This window comes from Tenrec ecaudatus, chromosome 7 (genome assembly GCF_050624435.1).
Source record: "Tenrec ecaudatus isolate mTenEca1 chromosome 7, mTenEca1.hap1, whole genome shotgun sequence".
Lineage (NCBI taxonomy): Eukaryota > Metazoa > Chordata > Mammalia > Afrosoricida > Tenrecidae > Tenrec > Tenrec ecaudatus.
In genome coordinates, this window is record NC_134536.1 from 88,437,057 (window position 1) to 88,460,784 (window position 23,728).

The following is a 23,728-nucleotide window of genomic DNA, read 5'->3' on the forward strand; positions in this document are numbered from 1 at the left end:
GCTGAGAGGGCTGCTTGTGTGAATATAAGCCTTTAAGATCGGAGGCACTGTTCTGATTGAGAGCCGGCACCATGTGCTGGCACCACACTTTGCTGTAGCGCCCTTATCTTCAGTGATCATTTCGTGAATGTGAGTACCCCGCAGGGCACGATGTAAGAACTGATTGTTCTCAAGGTGGGCCTACGATTTGGTGCAAGTCCAAAACCCATTCCTAGATCTATGCCTTTTTAAAAAAATTGCTGTAACTTGGGAGTTAATACATATGTCGTATCGTTCAATAGTTCAATCATGCGTAACATAATTGTACAATTGCTTCCATAATCAGACTCCAAACATACTTTTTCTTCCTGGGCTTCTTGACATGTAATGACTAATTATATGAAGCATGTTTTAATATGTTTATTGGACACTTTAATATTTTAATTAGAGAGATATCTATTAAGATCCTTCACCCATTTCTAATTGGATAGTTTTAATCATTGACCCTTAAGAGTTCTTTGTATATTCTTTATTAGACATAATGACTTGCAAATATTTTTTCCAATGTTTGGGCTCTTATGCTATATATTCTTCCTTCTCATTTTATCTATATTATTATCATGGGAGATAGGTGATCAGTTTGCCCATTTTATAGCAAGTTAGTGACTTTGTGTTAGTTACATTAATAAGCAAAGGATTAGGCCTGGGTATGTTAGTCATAAGAGATTGTTCCATCATCAAGACCATCGCCTGAATTCAGGCCACCACTTGTAGGGGAGGGCTTTCTGGCACTCTTTCATCGGGATGGGTTCTTTTCAACATCTATGGCTTTGGAGCCCCTTGGAGCTCACCATGAGTGTTGGCCTAAATCTTCTCTTGGGAGATTCACAGCTTCGGGTCCAAAAACCTTGTTCTAGATCTTCTTTCTTAGTAATACCGAGGTCCCTATTCTGTGCTCCATTCTGTTTCCGTTTATTTCTTGTAAAATAAAAGGTAATGTAGTCACACCTTATATGGGAATGCCCCTTTTAGTCAGGGCTCTGACTTGATGAAAAATGTTGCATTTAGTCCCCTTTTCACAGATTGACTGAGTACATTAGATCACATCTTGGAGATGATGACTTTATTTTGCAATTGTCAAATTACATCATTATATTACCTAACTGCCAAACCACTGAGAGTCATGGCCTAGCCAAGGTGACACATATTTTAAGTGGGGGTGTGGGGCTGGGTTGACTAGAGAAACAAATTCAGTGACACTCATAAATGTGTACTAGAGAGCTTTATATCAAGGAGTAATTATGTATCAAGCAAACATCCCATCCCAATCCAGAGCAAATTCATAAATCCAATACTTGTCTCTAAGTCCCTCTTCAGACTCACACACCCACATGCAAGTATGCAGAAAGCAGGAAGATACAGGCCAGTGGGTGCAGGGTGGTGGGGATCCAAAGGTGGCTGTCCATCTCACAAAGCTCGCTCAGCTCTCGAGAGGTTCACCACAGGAAGGTGAAAGCCGAGAGGGGGTTGGACAGCCCCCAGAGAGCCACTTATCTTGGTTGCTTCTCTAAAGGAAGTTGGCAAGCTGTGACCTGATTGACAGGTTAAACTGCACCCACATCTTCTTACAGGTGCTGGTAGAACAGAACTTCCCAGCCCTGCACTGCTGTGTTCACAGTTGTTCCTGCATTTGAGCCCTTGTTGCAGCCATCATGTCCGTCCATCTCTCGGAGGGTGTTCCTCTTTTTCACTGCCCTCTCCTTTACCAAGCACGCTACCTTTGTCTAGGGACTGCTCACTTCTGAGAAAGTGTCCAAAGTGTATGAGACAAAGTCTTGTCATCCTCACTTTTGAAGAGTTCTGGCTGTACTTCTAAGAGATTGGTTCATTCTAGGAGTCCATGAAGTATTCAGTATTCTTCAGTAACATCTTAATTCAAATGTAGCATTTTTTCTTTTGTCTTCTTATTCCTCTATCATCATTTGTATGTACCTGAGGCAATGGGAAATACTGTGGTTGAGATCAGTAAACTTTAGTCATTAAGGTAAAATCTTTGCTTTTTAATAGTTTAAAGAGGTCTTTGATAGCCCAGTGTTAATATGTTATTTTTTCCCTTACTTTTTATTTGATTTGGGTGAAAATTTACAGAGCAAATTGATTTTCCATTCAACAATTCATGCCCATTGTGATTTGTGACATTGATTGGATTTCCCCACTGTAACAGCACTCTTGTATTTTCTTCCAATGAATACTATTTCCACTCATCCTCCTGTACCTTCCTGCTTGCCAAGCTTTATGCCTGGCCATATGTTGCCCTTTTAGTTCATGCAAGTGATTGTTCTAAGGAATGTGTACCTCCCTGTTGTTCATCTTACAGACATGCCTAATTTTTGACTAAGGTGCATCTGGTGGTACTGGCAAGCCAATGTCAGACTGTTGAGCTCAAGCTTGAACTGCAGTTCAAGCCATTAGCCACTCCGCAGGAGGAAGTTGAGGCTGTGTACTCCCATAAAGGTTTGTAGCCTGGGAGACCCTGTATTGGGCCTGCTGTTTTCATAATCAACTCCATGGCAATGCTTTTCAAATGTTTATTGTTTGGCTATAACTTGAACCAGGGATGCAATTTCAATTCTAGGATTAAAGGATAACAAAAGGCCTTCGTCCTTGGGGGTTCCACCAGTGTAAGCCTGGTCGTTCTTGGGATTTTGAGTTTTAGTTCATACTTTTCTCAGACCTTCTTTGGTGACCTCCTTGTAGAGGGGTTGTCAGTAGTAGCTAGCCACCATCTCTGGAAGTAGGGGTTCATGTGTGAATGACCCTTTCACAGGGGTCACCTGATTCATAACAGTAGCAAAATTACGAAGTAGCATCAAAAATAATTTTGAAGTAGCATCAAAAATAGCTTTATGGTTGGGAGGTCAATACAACATGAGGAATTGTATTAAAGGGTCACGGCATTAGGAATGTTGAGAACCACTGCCTTAGACTAAGGTCCTGAGCTCCTGAGCCCAGTGACTTACACCCTTAAGCTGTTTTGTTAAGGCAAAGGCATTTTCATAATTAGTCCTCGCATGCTCTACTATATTCATGAATATATTTGCAGCAAATTCAAATACATATATAGTAATATCCTCTGTCAAATCTCTATTTTCTCTTTTTAATTTTTTAATCGTTTTATTAGGGGTTCATACAACTCTAATCACAATCCATACATACATCAATTGTGTAAAGCATATTTGTACATTCATTGCCCTCATCATTCTCAAAACATTTGCTCTCTACTTAAGCCCCTGGCATCAGGTACTCATTTTTCCCCCATTCCTTCTTGTTTCCCTCTCCCTTATTAACCCTTGATAATTTATAAATTATTATTTCGTCATATCTTGCCCTGTCCAATGTCTCCCTTTGCCCACTTTTCTGTTGTCCGTCTCCCAGGCAGGAGGTCACATGTAGATCCTTGTAATCGGTTCCCTCTCTCCAACCCACTGTGCCTCTACCCTCCAAGTATCACCACTCACACCACTGGTCCTGAAGGGATCATCTGCCCTGGATTCCCTGTGTTTCCAGTTCCTATCTGTACCAGTGTACATCCTCTGGTCTAGCCAGATTTGTAAGGTAGATTTGGGATCATGATAGTGGGCCGGGGGGGCGGGGAGGAAGCATTTAGGAACTAGAGGAAAGTTGTATTTTTCATTATTGCTATGTCGCACCCTGTCTGGCTCGTCTCCTCCCTGAGACCCCTCTGCAAGGGGATCTCCAGTGGCCTACAAATGGTCTTTGGATCTCCACTCTGCACTCCCCCCCTCATTCACTGTGGTAAGATTTTTTGTTCTGATGATGCCTGATACCTGATCCCTTCAAAACCTCGTGATCGCACAGGCTGGTGTGCTTCTTCCATGTGGGCTTTGTTGCTTCTGAGCTAGATTGCCGCTTGTTTACCTTCAAGCCTTTAAGACCCCAGGCGCTATATCTTTTGATAGCCGGGCACCATCAGCTTTCTTCGCCACAAATTTCTATTTTCATGGATATAGTCCCATTCATCTTCCCATACCTTTTCAGCTTACATGTCTGTGTATCTGCTCATAGGTTATTGTTATTATTGTTATTGCAAGATTATATATGCAGTAGCATATGCCTCCGTTGGCTTTTATTTCTGTTGCTCTTCCTAGTGCCTTCCTTTACCTTGATGATTTTGTACTGACTTTCACTTACTGTATGTAGCTTCTCTCTTCCAGTTAACTCCTGTCTGTCCTCTAGTTTAACTTACCCTGCCTTCACCTTAGTCCTCATGGTGCCCTCTTTGCTTTTTAACACTTGACAGAGGTCTTTTGCAGATTTGCCCAATGCAGGATGTAGCCATTTCTTGACTACTGCTTTCATGGGTGCTTTCTTGACTACTGCTTTCATGGGTGTTGATGGCTCTCTTAAGTAAGATGAAATCCTTACCAATTTCAATCTTTTTTCAATTTGGTCCAGCTGTTAGGATTTTTGTTTTCCTTTTGTTGAAGAGTAATCCATACTGATCATTAGTCAGTGCTTCAAGTCCTCTTTACTTTCAGTAAGTACGGTTTTGTCATTTTGAATATTGCAGGGTATTTGTCTTCCTCCAATCCTGATGCCTTGTTTTTCTTTAGATAGTCTAACTTCTTGGATTATTTACTCACCATATAGATTAAATAAATATGATGAAAGGATACATCTCTGGTACATTCCTTTCCTAATTTTAAACCATGTAACGTCTCTTTGTTTTTATCAGGAAACTCTTGGTCTATGTACAGGTTCTACATGACCTTGGGTAGACGTTAAAACCCCTAGGAAATAAGTTACTGGAGATTTTTACTTGGAACGCACACAGAACAACATAGAAAGAAATGTTAATAGGAAGAATTTAGTATTAATATATGTATATTAAGAGACATTTTATTACTGTGAAAGAAAAATTCTAGTCATTTAATTAATGTGACTCAATGAGATATAAAATACCTTTAATATATTTTTAAAGATTTAAAGTAATACCTTTACTTTTATTTATTTATTTTATTTTTTCCCCTTTTTAAAATACCTTTACTTATTAAGGTATATTTCAATGCCCTAATTATATTATTTCCATCAATGTATCTTAGTTGTTTTAAAATTTTAATGTTGAATTTTCCTAGGTGGATATTCCATCTATTATAACCAAGAAACTATTAAAAGCAGCAATGAAGCATATTGAATTGATAGCTAAAGCCCGACAAAAAGGTAATAATACAGTTTCTTGCCATAGATTGAATAATTTCATTTATTTATTTTTTATACTAAAATTTTAAATCATTTTATTGTGGGCTCGTACAGCTCTTATTACAATCCATATGTACATTCATTTTGTCAGGCACATTTGTACCTATGTTGCCATCATCAAATTATTTCATTTTTATAAACTCGATATTTTACATGAAATTTCTGACCATGAGTACTGATGAATTAACTGATATATTTTCAGGTGCTATGAAAGTATTCATCTAAACTGAAATCCCTTTTAGTTATTATATATAGACAGGTACAGCTGACTCAAATTTATTGTTTAATATTTGCAAGAGGAGGTTATTTGGTACCATAATCCATACTGACATGAAATAATCACATTCATTATTAACATAGGCATTAATAAAATCCAAAGAATGAAGGACCAGATAGTCACACTGACTCTAATTGTAGATGAAGGCCTGACTGATCTAAATATTATGGTAGGGAGGGAGCTAGATTTGTAAAAAGAGCTTTAGTTTCTGAATTTTTCTTTTAAGCTTTTAAAAATATTTTAATTTTTTAATGTGTGACTTTAATTTCTAAATTCCTTGGCTGCACAATTACACCTAATTGACTAAATGAAAAATAACAAGCAATAATAATTTACAGTTTCTCTCCTCATGCTTAGGCACCCTTTCTCCCTTGATACTATATGACTAATCAGACACATTTGAGAATAGGAATTATATAGAGGATTTCTGTTTGTGCAATGGTAACATGGACCTCTGAAATATTGAAATACTGGTTTAATTTATATTTTATTAATTTCCTTTTATAGATCTCTCTTTGTCATGGAAAGTCATGAGTTTTCATGGAAATTGTCAAAGGAAATGTCAATGTGACTTTTCAAAATTTATCCTATTTCCTATTACTTTTTATGGTTTTATTAGCATATAATTCACATACACAATTCAGTTCAATCATTCATGTTAAGAAGAGTTGTTCAGTCATCACCACAAGTCCATTTTAGAACTTTTTCTTTTTTCTTTTACTTACTGTAATTACTGCCTCGTCTACCCCCACCCCAGTCTTCCCTGCCATACCCCCTAAGAAACCATTAATCCAGTTACTGTCTATAGAATTACTCATCCCAGATTTCATAGAGAAACACACACACACACACACACACACACACACACCCAACAACAATAAGTAAAACAAAAATCCTGAATAGAAAAGAAAGCAGAAAATCTTAAAAATTAGAACAAATATAAAATGGGTCAAAAGTGAGAGAAAATGATAAGGTGTTAAGGTGTGTGTATGTTCTGAAAACTATCAGCTGTGATTAGGTAATAGTTATAGTGATGATTATTTTGGAATGCCCATGCTGTTTTTTTTAAATCGTTTTATTAGGGGCTCATACAACTCTTATCACAATCCATCCATACATCAATTATATAAAGCACGTTTGTACATTCATTGCCCTCATCATTCTCAAACATTTGCACTCCACCTAAGCCCCTGGCATTAGCTCCTTATTATTTTGTCATATCATTCCCTGTCTGACATCTCCCCTCACCCACTCTTCTGTTGTCTGCCCCCAAGGGAGGAGGTTACATTTAGGTCCTTGTAATCGGCTCCCCCTTTTGAATCGAACCTCCCTTCACCCTCTCAGTATCACCACTGGCACCACTGGTCCTGAAGGGATCATCCACCGTGGATTCCCTGTGTTTCCAGTTCCTGTCTATACCAGTGTACATCCTCTGGTCTAGCCAGATTTGTAAGGTAGAATTGGCATCATGAAAGTGGGGCAGGAGGAAACATTTAGGAAGAGTTGTATGTTTCATCATTGCTACATCACACCCTGACTGCCTTGTCTCTTCCCCAAGACCCTTCTGTAAGGAGATGTCCTGTGGCCTATACATGGGCTTTGGGTCTCCACTCAGCACCCCCCACCCCCACCCTCCCATATTCACTGTGGTATGATTTTTGTTCTGATGATGCCTGATACCTGATCCCTTTGACACCTCGTGATTACACAGGCTGGTGTGCTTCTTCCATGTGGGCTTTGTTGCTTTTGAGCTAGATGGCCGCTTGTTTACCTTCAAGGTTTTAAGACCCCAGAGGCTATATCTTTTGATAGCCGGGCACCATCAGCTTTCTTGCCACATTTGCTTATGCACACATTTGTCTTCAGCGATTGTATCCAGGAGGTGAGCACACACTAATATCATTTTTTGTTCTTTGATGCCTGATAACTGATCTCTTCGGCACCTCGTGGTCACACAGTCTGATGTGTTTCTTCCATGTGGGCTTTGTTGCTTCTGAGCTAGATGGCTGCTTTAAGCCTTTAAGACCCCAGACGCTATATCTTTTGATAGCCAGGCACCATCTGCTTTCTTCACCACATTTGCTTTTTCATCCGCTTTGTCCTCAGCGATTGTGTCAGGAAGGTGAGCATCATAGAATGCCAATTTAATAGAAGAAAGTATTCTTGCATTGAGGGAGTACTTGAGTGGAAGCTCAATGTCCTTCTGCTACCTTATACCAAACCTATATATATATGCACAAAGATCTATTTCCCCATCCCCATATATAAATATATTTACATATGTAACTGCCTTTGTTTAGACCTCTATAAATGCCCATTGCCTCCTAGCTCTTTCCTCTATTTCCTTTGACTTTCTACTTGTCCCACTATCATGCTCAGTCTTCATTTGGGTTTCAGTAATTCCACTTGGTTACATTACCCTTGATCACGCCCTACCAGGCCTCTTACACCCTCCTCACCACCGATTTGGATCACTTGTTGTTCCCTTGCACCTGGGTTTGTTAACACCACTTCCTTTCCCCCCACCTCCCCCTCTCCCCTAACCCCCTGGAACTGTTGGTCCTGTTGTTTTCTCCTCCAGATTGTTCATCCAGCCTATTTTATTTAGACAGACCTGCAGAGATAAGAACTTGCACAAAAACAAGACAGCAAATTCAAGCAACAATATAAAACAAAACAACGACAAAAAACCAATGATACAAAACAAAACACAACAAGAAAGAAAAGCTTGTAGTTAGTCAAGGACTGTTTGTTGGCATTTAGGAATGTTTTCCAGTCCAGTCTGTTGGGGCACCAAGCCCTGGCCCCATAGTCTACCTTTGGCATTCCCTTGGGACCTCACTGCTCCGTTCCCTTGTTCTGTTTTACCCTCTTAGTGTTTTGTCTTGATGTGGCGTGATCAGATTGGGTGCAATTCCAGCACTGTGTCTCCGGTTTTGTCCCCTGTAGGACTATGGGTCAGTGAGGGATGTCATGTCTCATAGTGGGGCTGGCCATGTGGTCCTCTCTGTGGACTGGCTGCTCTAATTGGGAACATTGTCCTAAAGGCCTGGTTGGCCAGGATGTGCTCCACTCTCCTCCCCCTTCATCTGCTCCCATGTACTCTGATCAGATATGTCCCTCTCCCAGAGCAGCAGGTTCAGTGCTGTCCTCTGAAACAAATTCTTCTGGGGGAAGGGGCTGGTGTCCATGTGTAGTTGGGATTGGGGCCGGCCCCTCAGACCTCTCCACTGGTCCAGTACTCCACGAAGGCATATTGCATTCATATCTTGAAACACTGGCTTGAAGTCTGGTCCCTCTTTCCCTGTGGAGATATAAACACTACCCTCCCCTTGGGTGGGTTAGTGCCCTGTGCCCCGCTACCCATTTTTTTATTATTTTTTTCCTTGCCCCACCTCCTTTTTAATTGGCTACCTTATGTATCCCTGGGTTTGGTCAGGTCCCTGCCCAACTACCTGGTCCCCACCCCAGGAATCTTTGTATACAGTAACTTTTCCCCTATGCCCCTTTTGCATTTTTTTTTAAAGCTTACCTCAGTGGACTCATATTGTACTTGTCCTTTTGTGCCTAGCTTACTTCGCTTAGCATGATTTCCTCCAGTTCTTCCCATGCAGTGATGTGCTTCATATGTTCATCATTGATTTTTAGTGATGCGTAGTACTCCATTGTATGTATGAACCACAGATTTTTAATCCACTCATCAGTTGATAGAAATTTGGGTTGTTTCCAACTCCTTGCAATTGTGAACTGTGCCACAATTTACATTGGAGCACAGATGTCTGGCCTTGGTTTGTTTCTTGCCTCTTCTGGGTATCTGGCTCAGTAGGGGATTGCTGGGTCGTATGGTAACTCGATTTCAATCTGTTTTAGATATCGCCAGATCGATTTCCCTAGTGGCTGTACATACTGATGGGAGATGAGAGTTCCTGTCTCCCCACAGTCCCTCCAACACGTGTTGCTTTTCCCCATGCTGCTTTCTAGCATCTCTATTTTGTTTATATCCTCAATTTAATTTAAGGTATTTTCCCTCTATATTATTTTGGCTTTTCCCCCAAGCTCTTTAGTTTCTCATTCATTTGTCATTTTCAGTATATGCTGTTGAATTGATTCAGACTTAGTGATCTCCAATGACAGAGTGAAATTGCTCCGCAGGGATCTGAGGCTGTCATTTTACAGGGGCGGGTTACTAACTCTTCTTCCCTAACAGCACTGGTGCATCGACCCGCTGACTTTGGGTAGTAGCCAAGTGCTTTGGCCTCTGTGCCCTCACTCATCTCTCAGAGATACACAGCTTATTTCTCCTTAGTGATTTCATATATATTTAAATAATCTGTAAATGCTTAATCAAATCAAATATTATGTATTTTACTTGGTGATTTTTTTCATGTCAATTATTACTTAGTTCTTTCTCAACCATGGTTTAAAAATTTAATTTTTAGATTAAGTTATCCTATTTAAGTTTTAGGTATAATTAAATTTTAGGTATAATTCTGTGGCTCTGCTTTATTTGCATAAATAAATGGAATATGATTCTTTCCAATTAGTGCCTGTGGCACAGGTAAACTAAACTAAATTGGAGGATTGTTCTCACTCATAAGTACTGATTTTGAGTTTACAGAAATGCTTTCAGATTCATTATCATGATCCCAAAATTAATGGAAATGAAGTCGATCCAGACTCATAGCCAGCCCCTCCCTGTGTGTTTCTAAGACTAACTTTTGACTGGAGTAGAAATCTTTTTCTTTCTTCCGCGGGAGGCTGCTGATTTCCAATGTTTCACCTTACAGTTAATAGCCCTACATGTAACCACTACACCACAATGGCTCCTACTGATTCCAAGTGGGCAGGTTATTATCCTCATTTTACTGATGTTGAAACTGAAGGTCAGGGAAATACATAATTTCTTCAGAGATCATATCAGTTGTTATAAAACATAGCTTAAACTTAGTTCAACTGGATCTTCTGATTTTAAAATCCATACTTAAAATAATCGAGTCTTTGAAGACCTGTACCCCTCATTCTGGCTGGTGGGGGGGAAAGCTTGGCAAATATGGTAAAATGCAATTCTTGTAAATGCTAATTCTCCTTAAAAAAAAACTTTTATTGGGGGCTCTTACAGCTCATATAACAATCCATACACCAGTTGTCTCAAGCACATTTATACATATTTTGCCATCATCATAAATACTAATTGTTTTTTGTCAATCCCCTACTTTTGTAACTCAGACCCAGCAGACCTTCATTCGCTTTCTTAGTAACCAAATCATTCAAATGTACATACTGACCTTTTCTTTTAATGTGCTTGTGTTCTCTTTTAATAAAAATACATGTACTTGTTAAAAAATAAATGCCTTTTGAATGAAAGTTAAGATCCTTACATAGACTTCATTATTTTAAATCTTGGCATCGAATACAGAAAGGTAGAAATATGATTTGGCTTTTTATGGAGCCTTTTGATGTCTATAAAAAGTAGCAGTAAGAATATTAATTGTGAAATTTTGATTCAGTGCTTGTCCATTTTTTAAAATTTATTTTGGGGGGCGGGATGGGTGTTGTTATTGTTTCAGTTTCACTTTCCTCACTTTTCTTCTTTAAGCCATAGACCACTGTTTAGGTTTGAGAGCTAAGGTTGCTTGGCCTTTAAAAAAAAATTCTATTAATACCATTTTATCATCCATTAACACTTATTAAACAGTCTGCTTTTTAAAGGTCTTGACCTTTTTATTGTAGTTTTTAGTCAGAAGATACAGGGTGCATCAAAACATGTTCATGTAAAAATGGAATTACAGGATAATGGGAAAAAAAGATAATGAAATTTCCCCACAAATTTTTTGAAGCTTCCTTGTAAGAATTTAATGAAAGAAGTTGTATTGCCTTTACTAGAAGTGTCTAAAAGATTACCTGGGTGATATTGCTGTGGAAGCAGATGCTCTTAAAGTTAACGAATTTTGAATAGGGTACTTTTGTTTTATACAGGATGGGAAAGATGTGTGTGCTAAGAGAATATTTTCCATCGTTTTTCCATTTCTGTCATTAGTTTTTCCTATTTAATATAAACTTTATTGCAAAAATAAGCAGACTTCCCACTAAGAGGAATTTCTCTAACTTCTGTTTGCGAGTTTCCCTATAATACATTTGTTGGATGTAGAAGAAAAGGGAAGGAATGACTAGGGTAATGATGTTTTATTTGCTAGTGGAAATGTATTTAATATATATTAATAGCCAGCTTAGCTAGTTATATTTCTTGTCTCTACTTACAGTAAAAAGTACAGAGTTTTTACAGCAGGCTGCTTTAGAAGAATATGGTCCAGAGCTTCACGTGGCTCTGCGAAGTCGAAGAGATGAATTACACTATTTAAGGAAACTGACCGAACTGCTTTTCCCCTATGTTCTGCCTCCAAAAGCAACGGATTGCAGGTATTACATAGTCTAGAAATAGCAGAGCAGTCAGTATTTGTTTATCATGCCATAGGTATGCTGTTTGTCACTCTTCATTTTAGCATTTTAGGTTAGCCTCTGGTGTGGATACTTTTTCATTTAAAAAAGTATCATTTATTAAGTCTGAAATGCCAGTTAATAGCTGACCATGTTTGTTATTAACTGTGTTAGTTGTCAAGATGTGTTGGGCTGCTTTCAATTATTTTCCTTGAAAACGAAGTAAAAATTTGTGAACACAACTAAATTTTGTGTGGAATCATGATACTTTGTTATTTCCTTGGTTTTTCTATTGAAAGATAGGTACATTGTGATGCACATTGGCAGAAAAAAAACACTTCTAACATATTATCTAGACAAGTTTGAATATTAAGGTGTCACCTGGGAAGAATCATCAGAGGTTGTGTCATTCATGCAGCCTCCTGTTTTTTCTTGTTAGGATCATGTTTAGGCGCCCTAAGGTCACCTTGTTACTTCTGCCCTAGTGCTCCTTGGATGAGAAACAGGGACTTATTTTTTAATACTTAAATATTTCAAATATTTTAAACACTTGGAATGTTTAAATATTATAATTAAAATGTAATTATAACACTAAACATTTTAATATTAAGATAATTATAACATTGCATTTTATAATAGTTAAGTATTATAATTAAAAGATAATTATAACATTTTAGGTATTTATTAAAGATACATTAAGCACTTAAAAAATTCCTAGGCAGGAAATATTTCCTAGTGTTTACCCAGGTTCCTCCTGCTATGAAAATACTTTTTTTCTTCTTAAATGTCAATTATCTTACAACAAAGTAAGAGTCCAAGTCCTCGGTCATTCAAAGTATGGTTTCTGAACTAGCAGCATTATTGGAAGCTTGGTAGAAATACAGACTCCTGAGCCTCACCCAGGTATATTGACCCACAGTTTTCATTTAACCAGGTCCATAGTCATTCATATGCATGTGAAAGTTAAGGATTGCTATATGTCACTAAATAAGTTAAAAACATTTTTTTTCCAGACCTCTGACCTTACTGATAAGAGAAATCCTGTCTGGTTCTGTGTTCCTTCCTTCTTTGGATTTCCTCGCTGATCCAGTAAGATTTTGAAGACACAGAATGTTTAAAAAGTATTTTAAATGCCAAAGTCAAAGTAGCTTTCTGTTGCCAATTTCACGAAGGCGGAAATATCCTGCGTTGTGGGTTTTAAAGTGTCTCCCTCTGCGATACAGGAATGCATACGCCTTACCACTGTCTTCACTTGCTTCCACCCGTTTCTAGAAACTTGTGAAATAACGATAAAAGTTCAGAATTCAGGACAGGATAGTAATGGGATTTTTAAAATCTGTGTTTATTATTTTCCACTAGGATACCGTGAATCATTTGCTTATCATCTTCATTGATGACAGTCCAGTGAGTATTGAGCATACTAGGAAACATTTCCATGCTTTCAAATCAAGGGGGATATTTTTTCTAAATTGATCCATTTCCTTTTTTCAAAGCCTGAAAAAGCAACAGAACCTGCTTCCCCATTGGTTCCATTCTTGCAGAAATTTGCAGAACCTAGAAATAAAAAGCCATCTGTAAGTATTTTCAGCAATAACTTGATTTACTTTTGGATAAGCAATATTCAGAGAGTATTCATTCGAACTTACTATTCTCTTGTGTCAAGGTGCTGAAGTTAGAATTGAAGGAAATCAGAGAGCAACAAGATCTTTTATTTCGTTTCATGAACTTTCTGAAACAAGAAGGAGCAGTTCATGTTTTGCAGTTTTGTCTGACTGTGGGTAAGGCTTACTTGCATGCTCTAGTTACTAAAATCAGTTTAACATTTTTTAATTGGTGATTTTGATCCAATTCTGCGTTGTGGTAATACAATTTGTCATTCTACTAAATCTCGTTTTTCAGATACAAAGATGCCTTGTTGCGTTGAGGTTATGTGTTGGGCTGTTAACTTCAAGGTCAGCAGTTTGAAGCTACCAGCCACTCTGCAGTAGAAAGATGAGGCCTTCTACTCCCGTAAAAAGTTACAGAATTCACTCCACAACTCACTGCCATCTAGTCAATGCTGACTTACAGATAACACCTTCCGGGTTTCTGAGACTGTAACTGTTTAGGGGAGTAGAAAGCCCAGTCTTTCTCCTACTGTAGTCTTAGAAACTCACCGGGGTACTTCTGCACTGCCTTGTAGGGTTACCAAGAGTTGGAATCAACTCCATGGCAGTGAGGTGTGTTTTTTTAAATACAAAGAACACTTATGGGTTTTTCCCAAATGTCTACTTTTTCCCAGATTGGAACATGATCTTTAACTGACTATTATAACATCCTATTAGCTAGAAGAGGAAACTCACTTAAAACACAGTATAATATAACTAGAATATGGACCCAATCAGTAACCAGTATTAACAACTTTACTATAGTCTTTGTTAAGGATTGTTTAGTATAGAAATACTTTAGTCATAAATTCTGTAACATCTTGGATTATTGGGTTTTTGTGAAATTTTATGGGCTATGAAAACATTAAATTTCTTTTTTTAAACATTTTATTAGGGGCTCATAAAACTTATCACAATCCATACATATGCATACATCAATTGTATAAACCACATCTGTACATTCTTTGCCCTAATCATTTTCTTTTTTTTTTTTTTTGCTTTTCTTTTTTTACATTTTATTAGGGGCTCATACAACTCTTATCACAATCCATACATATACATACATCAATTGTACAAATCACATCTGCACATTCCTTGCCCCAATCATTCTCAAAGCATTTGCTCTCCACTTAAGCCCTTTGCATCAGGTCCTCTTTTTTTTTCCCCCTCCCTCCCTGCTCCCCCCTCCCTCATGTGCCCTTGGTAATTTATACATTGTTATTTTGTCATCCCTTGCTCTATCCGGAATCTCCCTTCCCCACTTTCTCTGCCTTCCATCTCCCAGGGAGGAGGTCACATGTGAATCCTTGTAATCAGTTCCCCCTTTTCAACCCACTCACCCTCCACTCTCCCAGTATTGCCCCTCACACCCTTGGTCCTGAAGGTATCATCTACCCTAGATTCCCTGTACCTCCAGCCCCCATATGCACCAGTGTACAGCCTCTGTCCTATCCAGTCCTGCAAGGTAGAATTCGGATCATGGTAGTTGTGGGGAGGAAGCATCCAGGATCTGGGGGAAAGCTGTGTTCTTCATCGGCACTACTTCGCACCCTGATTGACCCGCCCCCAATTACTTTTTAAATACAGCTTTCTTCAAATGTGTAATTTATGCACAGTGATATATTCAGAACTTAAATGTATAATTTGACAAGTTTTAACATGTACACTTCTGTACAACATACCTTTATTAAGATTTAGAATTTCCATCGCCTCAGAAAGTTCTGTTAAGAATTTTCTCCAGTAATCTAATCCTCCTCACTTGTGCCAAAGCTATCTCACTTAGTCTCACTTTTTCACCATAAGTTTATTCCCTGTTCAGTTTTCTTGTACAAATAGAATCAAATTTATATTCTTTTGGAATCCTCAGGAGAATGCTTTTTAAGGGGGTGCAAGGAGTTTTAGTGTTGTCGTGTAAAGAGCCATGGTGGTATAGTGGCTGCGCATTGAACTGTTAGCTACAGGGCCCACCGTTCGACATCACCAACCTCTCTGCCGGACAAAGATGAGACTTTTTACTCCTGTAGAGGTTAGTCACTGAAACCCACAGGGGCAGTTCTACTTGTCATCGAGGGTTACTATTGAGTTGTAATCGACTCAGTGGCCATGAGTTTGGGTCTTTGTCTCACTAAACTTTTTGTTTGTGTATTGGAGGCTCTCATCAATTTGGAAAATTCTTAACTTTTCTCTTTAAATATTCTGCCCTACTTTCTTGATCCTTCTTTTTGTGGGGCACTCAATTTAATCAAAATCACTTGGTGTTATCTTATCGGCCTTAAATGCCCTGTTCTAGGTTTGTTATCTCCCACCCACCATTTTTTTTAAAGCTCCATTTCCCCTCCTCTTTCTGCTTTACTTCTGAATAATGAAGAATTAAGGAAATCAATATTTAGGTTACACTACCTTTATTTTCACCATAAGATTTATTTATTCAGACTTTGGTCTTGACCACTGGTGTGTAATTTCCATAGGGGAGGAAAATATTAAAAATACAGATCAGAAAGTTAGAAAGACTTAGTTTTCATTGTAATTTAATGAACCACAGTTCAAAATATTAAATAATTTGTTATGAGAATTAACCTAATACTTTCTTTAAGGAAAATTATATAAATGGGTGTACCATTACACATTTTAGAAAATTTATTATAATGCAAGTATTTACATATTTTTCTTATAAATACAAAATATTGGGTTGAGTTTTCCTTTTATATGAGTTGCTATTTAACTCCCAATTGAATCTTCTTTTAAAGGTTAAAATGATTTAATTAGATTTTTTTTTAACAATTGCTGCTTTCAAAATTGATTACAGTTAGAATGGGAAGATGACATTTTCATGAATTATATTGAAATTATATTAAAACAATTAACTTTTCTTTCTCTTTCTTTGATTTGCTAGAGGAATTCAATGATAGAATTTTGAGACCAGAGTTATCAAATGAGGAAATGCTTTCTCTTCATGGAGAATTACAGAAGATTTATAACACATATTGTTTGGATGAAAGTATTGACAAAATTAGATTTGATCCCTTCATTGTAGAAGAGATTCAAAGAAGTAAGTTAAACATGACAATAAGACTAAATTTATATTTCTTTTGTAGTTTTCAAAGAATTTCTCCATATATTCTCTGTTTATTATCTCAACAGCTCTGGGAGTTACATGGGCAATAATTATCTTTTTTTATTGGTTAGACTAAAGTTTGTTAGAAAATTTATTCTTGATTTATATAAGTAATAATTAGAACTGGAATTTAGTTCTAATTTCTCACTCTAGTGTGATTTTAACATCTTAGAATGAAGTTTCTGTAAGACCTGATTTTAGAACTGTTATTACTATGATGAATTTTATGATAATATATATTGGTATTTATGCTGACTTAAATAATTACTACAGTACTTTTTTTTAAATAGTTGCAGAAGGCCCTTATATAGAGGTTGTAAAACTTCAAACTATGAGATGTCTTTTTGAAGCATATGAGCATGTTCTTTCTCTCTTGGAAAATGTGTTTACGCCCATGTTCTGCCATAGCGATGAGGTAAGTAAACACGTTACTTTTGTTTGAGATTTAAAAAATTTTTTTTATTTTAACAATTTATTGGGGCTGATACAATTCTTTTCACAGTTCATACATATACATACATCAATTGTATAAAGCACATCTGTACAGTCTTTGCCCTAATCATTTTTTTCTCTTTTCTTCTTTTACATTTTATTAGGGACTCAAACAACTCTTACCACAATCCATACATATACATACATCAGTTGTATAAAGCACATCCATACATTCCCTGCCCCAATCATTCTCAAGGGATTTGCTCTCCACTTAAGCCCCTTGCATCAGGTCCTCTTTCCCCCCCCCCCTCCCTCCCCTTTCCCCCCTCCCTCATATGCCCTTGGTAATTTATACCTCGTTATTTTGTCATATCTTGCCCTATCCGGGGTCTCCCTTCCCCCCTTCTCTGCTGTCCCTCTCCCAGGGAAGAGGTCACATGTGGATCCTTGTAATCAGTTCCCCCTTTCCAACCCACTCACCCTCCACTCTCCCAGCATCGTCCCTCACACCCTTGGTCCTGAAGGTATCATCCACCCTGGATTCCCTGTACCTCCAACCCTCATATGTACCAGTGTACAGCCTCTGTCCTATCCAGCCCTGCAAGGTAGAATTCGGATCATGGTAGTTGGGGGGAGGAAGCATCCAGGATCTGGGGGAAAGCTGTGTTCTTCATCGATACTACCTCACACCCTAATTAACCCATCTCCTCTCCTAAGCCCCTCTATGAGGGGATCTCCATTGGCCGACACTTGGGCCTTGGGTCTCCACTCTGCACTTCCCCCTTCATTTAATATAATATATATATACACATACATATATACATATACACATATATACACATACATACACACACATATCTTTTTTTTTTTTTTTTTGCATGATGCCTTATATCTGGTCCCTTGGGCACCTCGTGATCGCACTGGCCGGTGTGCTTCTTCCATGTGGGCTTATTTGCTTCTGAGCTAGATGGCCACTTTTGTTTGAGATTTTATAAAATTTAAAATTTTTTTAGTAAAACTTCTTTTTTTTTAAACATTTTATTAGGGACTCGTACAACTCTTTATCACAATCCATACATATACATACATCAATTGTATAAAGCACATCTGTACATTCCCTGCCCTCATCATTTTCAAAGCATTTGCTCTCCACTTAAGCCCTTTGCGTCAATTAACAGTTTTCCTTTTTATTGTAGTCGTTTTCTCTTTTGGCAGAATCTTTTAAAAAATTTTTTTTGTTGTTTGTCTTGTTTTTAAATTCAGGGTTATTTATTTATTTTAATTGTTTCATTAAGGGCTCATACAACTCTTATTACAATCTGTACATACATCAATTGTGTAAAGTATATTTGTGCATTCATTGCCCTCATCATTCTCAAAACATTTGCTCTCCACTTAAGCCCCTGGCATCAGCTCCTCATTTTTCCCCCTCCCTCCCCGGTCACCCCTCCCTTACCATTCCTTGATAATTTATAAATTATTATTTTGTCATATCTTGCCCTAAATGATGTCTCCTTTCACCCTCTTTTCTGTTGTCCGTCCCCCAGGCCGAAGATCACAGGTAGAGTCTTGTAATTGGTTCCCCTTTTTCAACCCACCCTCCCTCCATCCTCCCAGTATTGCCACTCACACCATTGGTCCTGCTCCAGTGTGCTCCGATCAGATATGTCCCTCTCCCAGAGCTGCAGATTCAATGCTGTCCTTTGAAATAAATTCTTCTCGGGGGAGGCACAGGTGTCCTGTAGTAGTTGGGGTTGGGGCCGGCCGCCCAGCCCTCTCCACTGGTTCCCTACTCCACGCTAGCATGTTGCATTCACATCTTGGAGCACTGGGTTGAAGTCTGGTCCCTCTTTCCCTTTGGAGAAATAAACAATACTCTCCCCTTGGGCGGGTTAGCACCCTGTGCCCACTCTACCCATTTCTTTTTTATTATTTTTTCCTTTCCCCACCTCCCTTTTTAGTTTTTAACCATTCACATCCCTGTATTTGGTCTGGTCCCTGCCATAATTCCTGATCCTCACCCCAGAAATGTTTGTATATTGTAGCTTTTTCTCTTTACCCCTTTTGCATTTTTCTTTAAAGCTTACCTCAGCGGACTTATGTTGTCCTTGTCATTTTGTGCTTGACTTACTTCACTTAGCATGCTTTCCTCCAGTTCTTCCCATGCAGCGATGTCCTTTATACATTCACCACTGCTTTTTAGCATAGTACTCCATTGCATATATATATACACACACATACACACACACACACACACACACACATACTACAGCTTTTCAATCTACTCGTCACTTGATGGAAATTTGGGTTGTTTCCAACTCCTTGCAATTGTGAACTGTGCCGCAATGAACATTGGAGCACAGATGTCTGGCCTTGGTTTGTTTCTTGCCTCCTCTGGGTATATGCCCAGTAGGGGATTGCTGGGTCATGGTAACTCGATTTCCATCGGTTTTAGATATTGGCAGATCAATTTCTATAGTGGCTGTACATACTTATAGGTCCACCAGCAGTGGATGAGAGTTCCTGTCTCCCCACAGCCCCTCCAACACTTGTTGCTTTCTGATTTTTTGAATTGGGCTACCTTTGAGGGTGTCAGGTGGTACCTCATTGTTGTTTTATTTTCCTTTCTCTTACGGCTTAAAATTGGGAACATTTTCTCATATGTTTGGCCATTCGGATTTCTGCCCCTGTGAAACTTCTGTTCAGGTCCTTTGCTCACCTCCTCAGTGGGCAATTACTTTTTTTCTTTTTGGAACCTAGCAGAGTATTGTAGAATTTCCTAATAAGGCCTTTGTCTGATGTGTCATTGCTATAGATATTTTCCCACTCCGTCGACTCTCGTTACTCGGTCATTTCTTTCAGTGTACACAGGTCTTTTATCTTCAGTATATCCCATTTGTCAATTTGTGCCTCCTCTGTGTTTGTGTCCTTCCCTATTTCTGATAGCCTATGTATTCCCTGTGCCAAAGTTCTCAAGTTTGTCCCAATTCCTTCATTGATGGCCCTAATATTTAGGGTTTAGCTTCAAAGTCTGTGATCCACCTTGAGTTTATTTTTGTGCCTGCAGTGAGGTAAGGGTCTTGCATCATTTTTCTGCAGGTAATATCCATTTATTCCAGCACCACTTGTTAAAGAGGGCATACGCTTCCGATTGGACGTTTTTGGGGGCCCTTATCAAAAATCATTTGTCTGTATGCTAATGATTTTATTTCTGAGTTTTCAGTTCTTTTCCATTGGTCTGAGTAGCTGTCATTGTACCAGTACCATGCGGCTTTGAAAACTGGCTGTATAGTGTGTGCTAAAGTCAGGTAATGCAAGCCCTCCCGCTGTGTCCTTCTTCTTGTGGAGTTCTCTGCTAATTCTGGGCTTCTTCCCTCTCCACATGAAGATGGTAATCAGTTTTTCATTTCTTTGAAGAAAGACGGGCGTAATTGTATCAGGATTGCATTAAATTTTCTATAGTGCCTTCGGCAGAACTGACATATTGACTGTATTGAGTCTTCCAATCTATGAGCACGGGGCATTCTTCCATTTGTTGAGGTCACTCTTGGTTTCTTGTAATAGTATTCTGTTCTTTTCCCATATAGATTTTTTTTCTTTTTTAGTCAGGTATATCCCTAGATATTTCAATTTGTGTTTGGCTATTGTGAAGGGTAACACCTTTTTTATCTCCTCTGCTGTGGTCTTATGTGATGTGTATAACAGTCCGATGGACTTCTGTTTGTTGATCTTGTATCCTGCCACTCTGCCAGACTCCTTTATTGGTTCCAGTACTCCCCTTATGTAACTTTCGTGATTTTTCATATATAAAATCATATCATCTGCAAATAACGATAGTTTCACCTCAACTTTCCCCAAATACTTTTGATGTCTTTTCTTTGCCTTATGCTGTTAGCTAAAACCTGCAGCACGATATTAAATAAGAGTGGGGACAAGGGACACCTTTGTCTGGTCCCCTTTTTCAGTGGGATTGTGTTAGTCTTTTCTCCATGGACTACCACGTCGGCTGTTGGTTTTTCATATATAGCTTGTATTGTCTTGAGGAATTTTCCTTCCATTCCTATCGTCTCAAGTGTCTTAAACAGGAATTGTTGTTGGATGTTGTCGAATGCTTTTCTGCATCTATCGATATTATCATGTGGTTCTTAACGTTTTTCATGTCTATGTGACGAATAACACTAATGGTTTTTCGTATGTTGAACCATCCCTGCCTCCCTGGTATGAATCCCAATTGGTCATGGTGATTGATTGGTTTTGGTATCAGAGTTATACTAGTTTCCTAGAAGGAGTTTGGGAGTTTTCTGCCTTTTTCTATGTTCTAGAAGGGTTTGTGTTAGTTCTTCCTTAAATTCTTGGTAGAATTCTCCAATGAAGCCATCTGGTCTCGGGGATTTTTTTATTGGTAATCCCTTGAAACCTTGTCTATTTCTTTTATTGCTGTGGGTCTGTTGAGATTCTTGACTTCCATCAAGGATAGACTAGGGAGGGATTGTTTTTCCAAGAATTTTCCATGGCTTCCAAATTGTTGAATTCATTAGAGCACAATCCTTCGTAGTGCTATGTAACTGTGCTTTTGGTTCCATTAGTGTCTGTTGTAATGTGTCCTCTTTCATCCCTTATTCTTGCTGTTGAAATTTGTTCCATCCTTTCTTTGGTTTGGTTTGCCAGTGGTCTGTCAATTCTGTTTATCCTTTCAAGGAACCAACTATTCACAGCATTCATTTTTTCCATAGTTCTCTTATTTTCCCTCTTCTGAATCTCAGACCAGATTTTTATTATTTCCTTTATTTTGCTATTAGTAGGATTGTCCTGCTGACTCTCCTCTAGTTGTTGTAAATTTTGTGCCAACATATCAATCATGAGTCTCTGTTCCTTTTCAGGTGTGCATGTATTGCCATGAAACTTCCTCTGATAACTGCCTTTGCTGTGTCCCATAAGTTTTGCTATGTCGTGTGTTCATTCTCATTGTTTTCTAGAAATTTCCTAATTTCATCTTTGATCCGTGCCAGTACGCACTCCTTTTGCATTAGAGTTATTCATCTGCCAATTGTTTGCTCTTGTTTTATTCATCTTCCTGTTGTTCATTTCCAGCCTTATGGCACCGTGGTCAGAGAGAGTTCTGTATGATATAAATGTGCTTAAATGTATGTAGCTTTGCCACACGCCCAGCATGTGGTCTATCTTTGAATATGTGCCATGTGTACTTGAGAAGAATGAATTTTTTATATTTGGATGAAAAACTCTGTAAATATCTATCAGGTCAAATAGTCTAATTGTAGTGTTTACATCTCTAGCCTCCTTGTTGAGTTTCTTTTTCTGTGATCTATCTTTCTCAGAGCGCAGTGTATTGAAGTCACTCACTATAATTATTGAGGCTGTGATTTATTTTTTCATCTTTTGAAGTGTTTGCTTGACGTATTCAGCAGATCTCATTGGGGAATATATGTTTACAATGCTTAGTGGTTCTCTGTCTACCATGCCCTTGAGCATTATATAGTGTGTTTGAGAATTTTTATATAAAATTTGAGTGCCTCTTATATATCATTAGTTGAGTGATTCAAGAAATAAATTAAGAATGAAATAAAGCAAGGTTAAGAAAGTAAATACTCTTAATAGCTTTATAGAGATTAGAAATTAATTGTAAAAACAGCAGTACCCAAACCTCGTTTTTATGTATCTATTGAGATCAGATTGATTCACCTGATTTGCTGTATGCCTAAGTTGTTTTGTAATACAGAAACATCTTTTCTCTATGTATACAGATTATTTTACAAAATGGTGGAAGTCAGACAGACTGGTTTTATCCATTTGCAATATTTTAATTTTTATCCTGTTTTTAAGGAGGTCTGATACGATAGTAGTTTATGCATTGGGTTGCTAATCACAATGTCATCAGTTTGAACCCACAGACCTCACAGCAAGAGAAAGATGAGGCTTATTGCTGCTGTAGAGATGTAGAACTGCTAAAACCCATAGGGGCAGTTCCACTCTGCTTCGTAGGGTTATGTGAGTCAGAATTGACTCAATGGCAGTAAGTTAACTATGGCTATATTCATTTGATTTAAATAATTCTTTAAATTAGGAAAAGTAGTATTCTCAATGTCAAATGTGAGTTTAATAACTTAATATTATTTTTAAAGTATTTCAGACAACTTTTAAGAGGTGCAGAATCACCAACACGAAATTCAAAATTCAACAGGTAGGCATTTTGAACCATACTTATATATTTTTTATGCCAATCAATTTCAAGCTTATCTCTTTATTGTCTTTTCTGAATGACTATGTGATTTTGTTACTACTTATGTAGACTAAACATTTTATTAATGAACTGTAGTACTGAACTATCTGTCTTTCGCTTTGCTGTGTGCTGCTGAGGCCGGGTGTCCTAGACTGTAGTCTTTATGGGAGTACATCAGCCAAGCCTTTTCTGTTGTCAAGCCTCTGGTGGGTTTGAGCTACCAGTGTTTAATCACTATGCTCCAATGGCTCCTTCAAGTGTACATTACAACCTAAACTTGCTTGAAAGTCTTTGAGAAAAATTTGATAATTAATCTATATCAGTAA

The 23,728-nt window shown here is 38.1% G+C and overlaps 1 protein-coding gene across 4 annotated transcripts in view; it reads left to right on the plus strand.

The window, feature by feature from the left end:
• The window catches only part of SNX14 (sorting nexin 14), a 97,270-nt gene that overhangs the window by 31,960 nt on the left and 41,582 nt on the right, over positions 1 to 23,728 (plus strand). For all 4 annotated transcript variants that reach the window (XM_075554812.1, XM_075554809.1, XM_075554810.1 and 1 more), the window contains exons 7-15: positions 5,136 to 5,220; positions 11,797 to 11,953; positions 12,985 to 13,060; positions 13,331 to 13,375; positions 13,465 to 13,545; positions 13,635 to 13,749; positions 16,511 to 16,666; positions 17,023 to 17,147; positions 23,305 to 23,363. In XM_075554812.1, the coding sequence (XP_075410927.1) occupies positions 5,136 to 5,220; positions 11,797 to 11,953; positions 12,985 to 13,060; positions 13,331 to 13,375; positions 13,465 to 13,545; positions 13,635 to 13,749; positions 16,511 to 16,666; positions 17,023 to 17,147; positions 23,305 to 23,363 (899 nt within the window). The remainder of the gene's footprint in view (positions 1 to 5,135; positions 5,221 to 11,796; positions 11,954 to 12,984; positions 13,061 to 13,330; positions 13,376 to 13,464; positions 13,546 to 13,634; positions 13,750 to 16,510; positions 16,667 to 17,022; positions 17,148 to 23,304; positions 23,364 to 23,728) is intronic.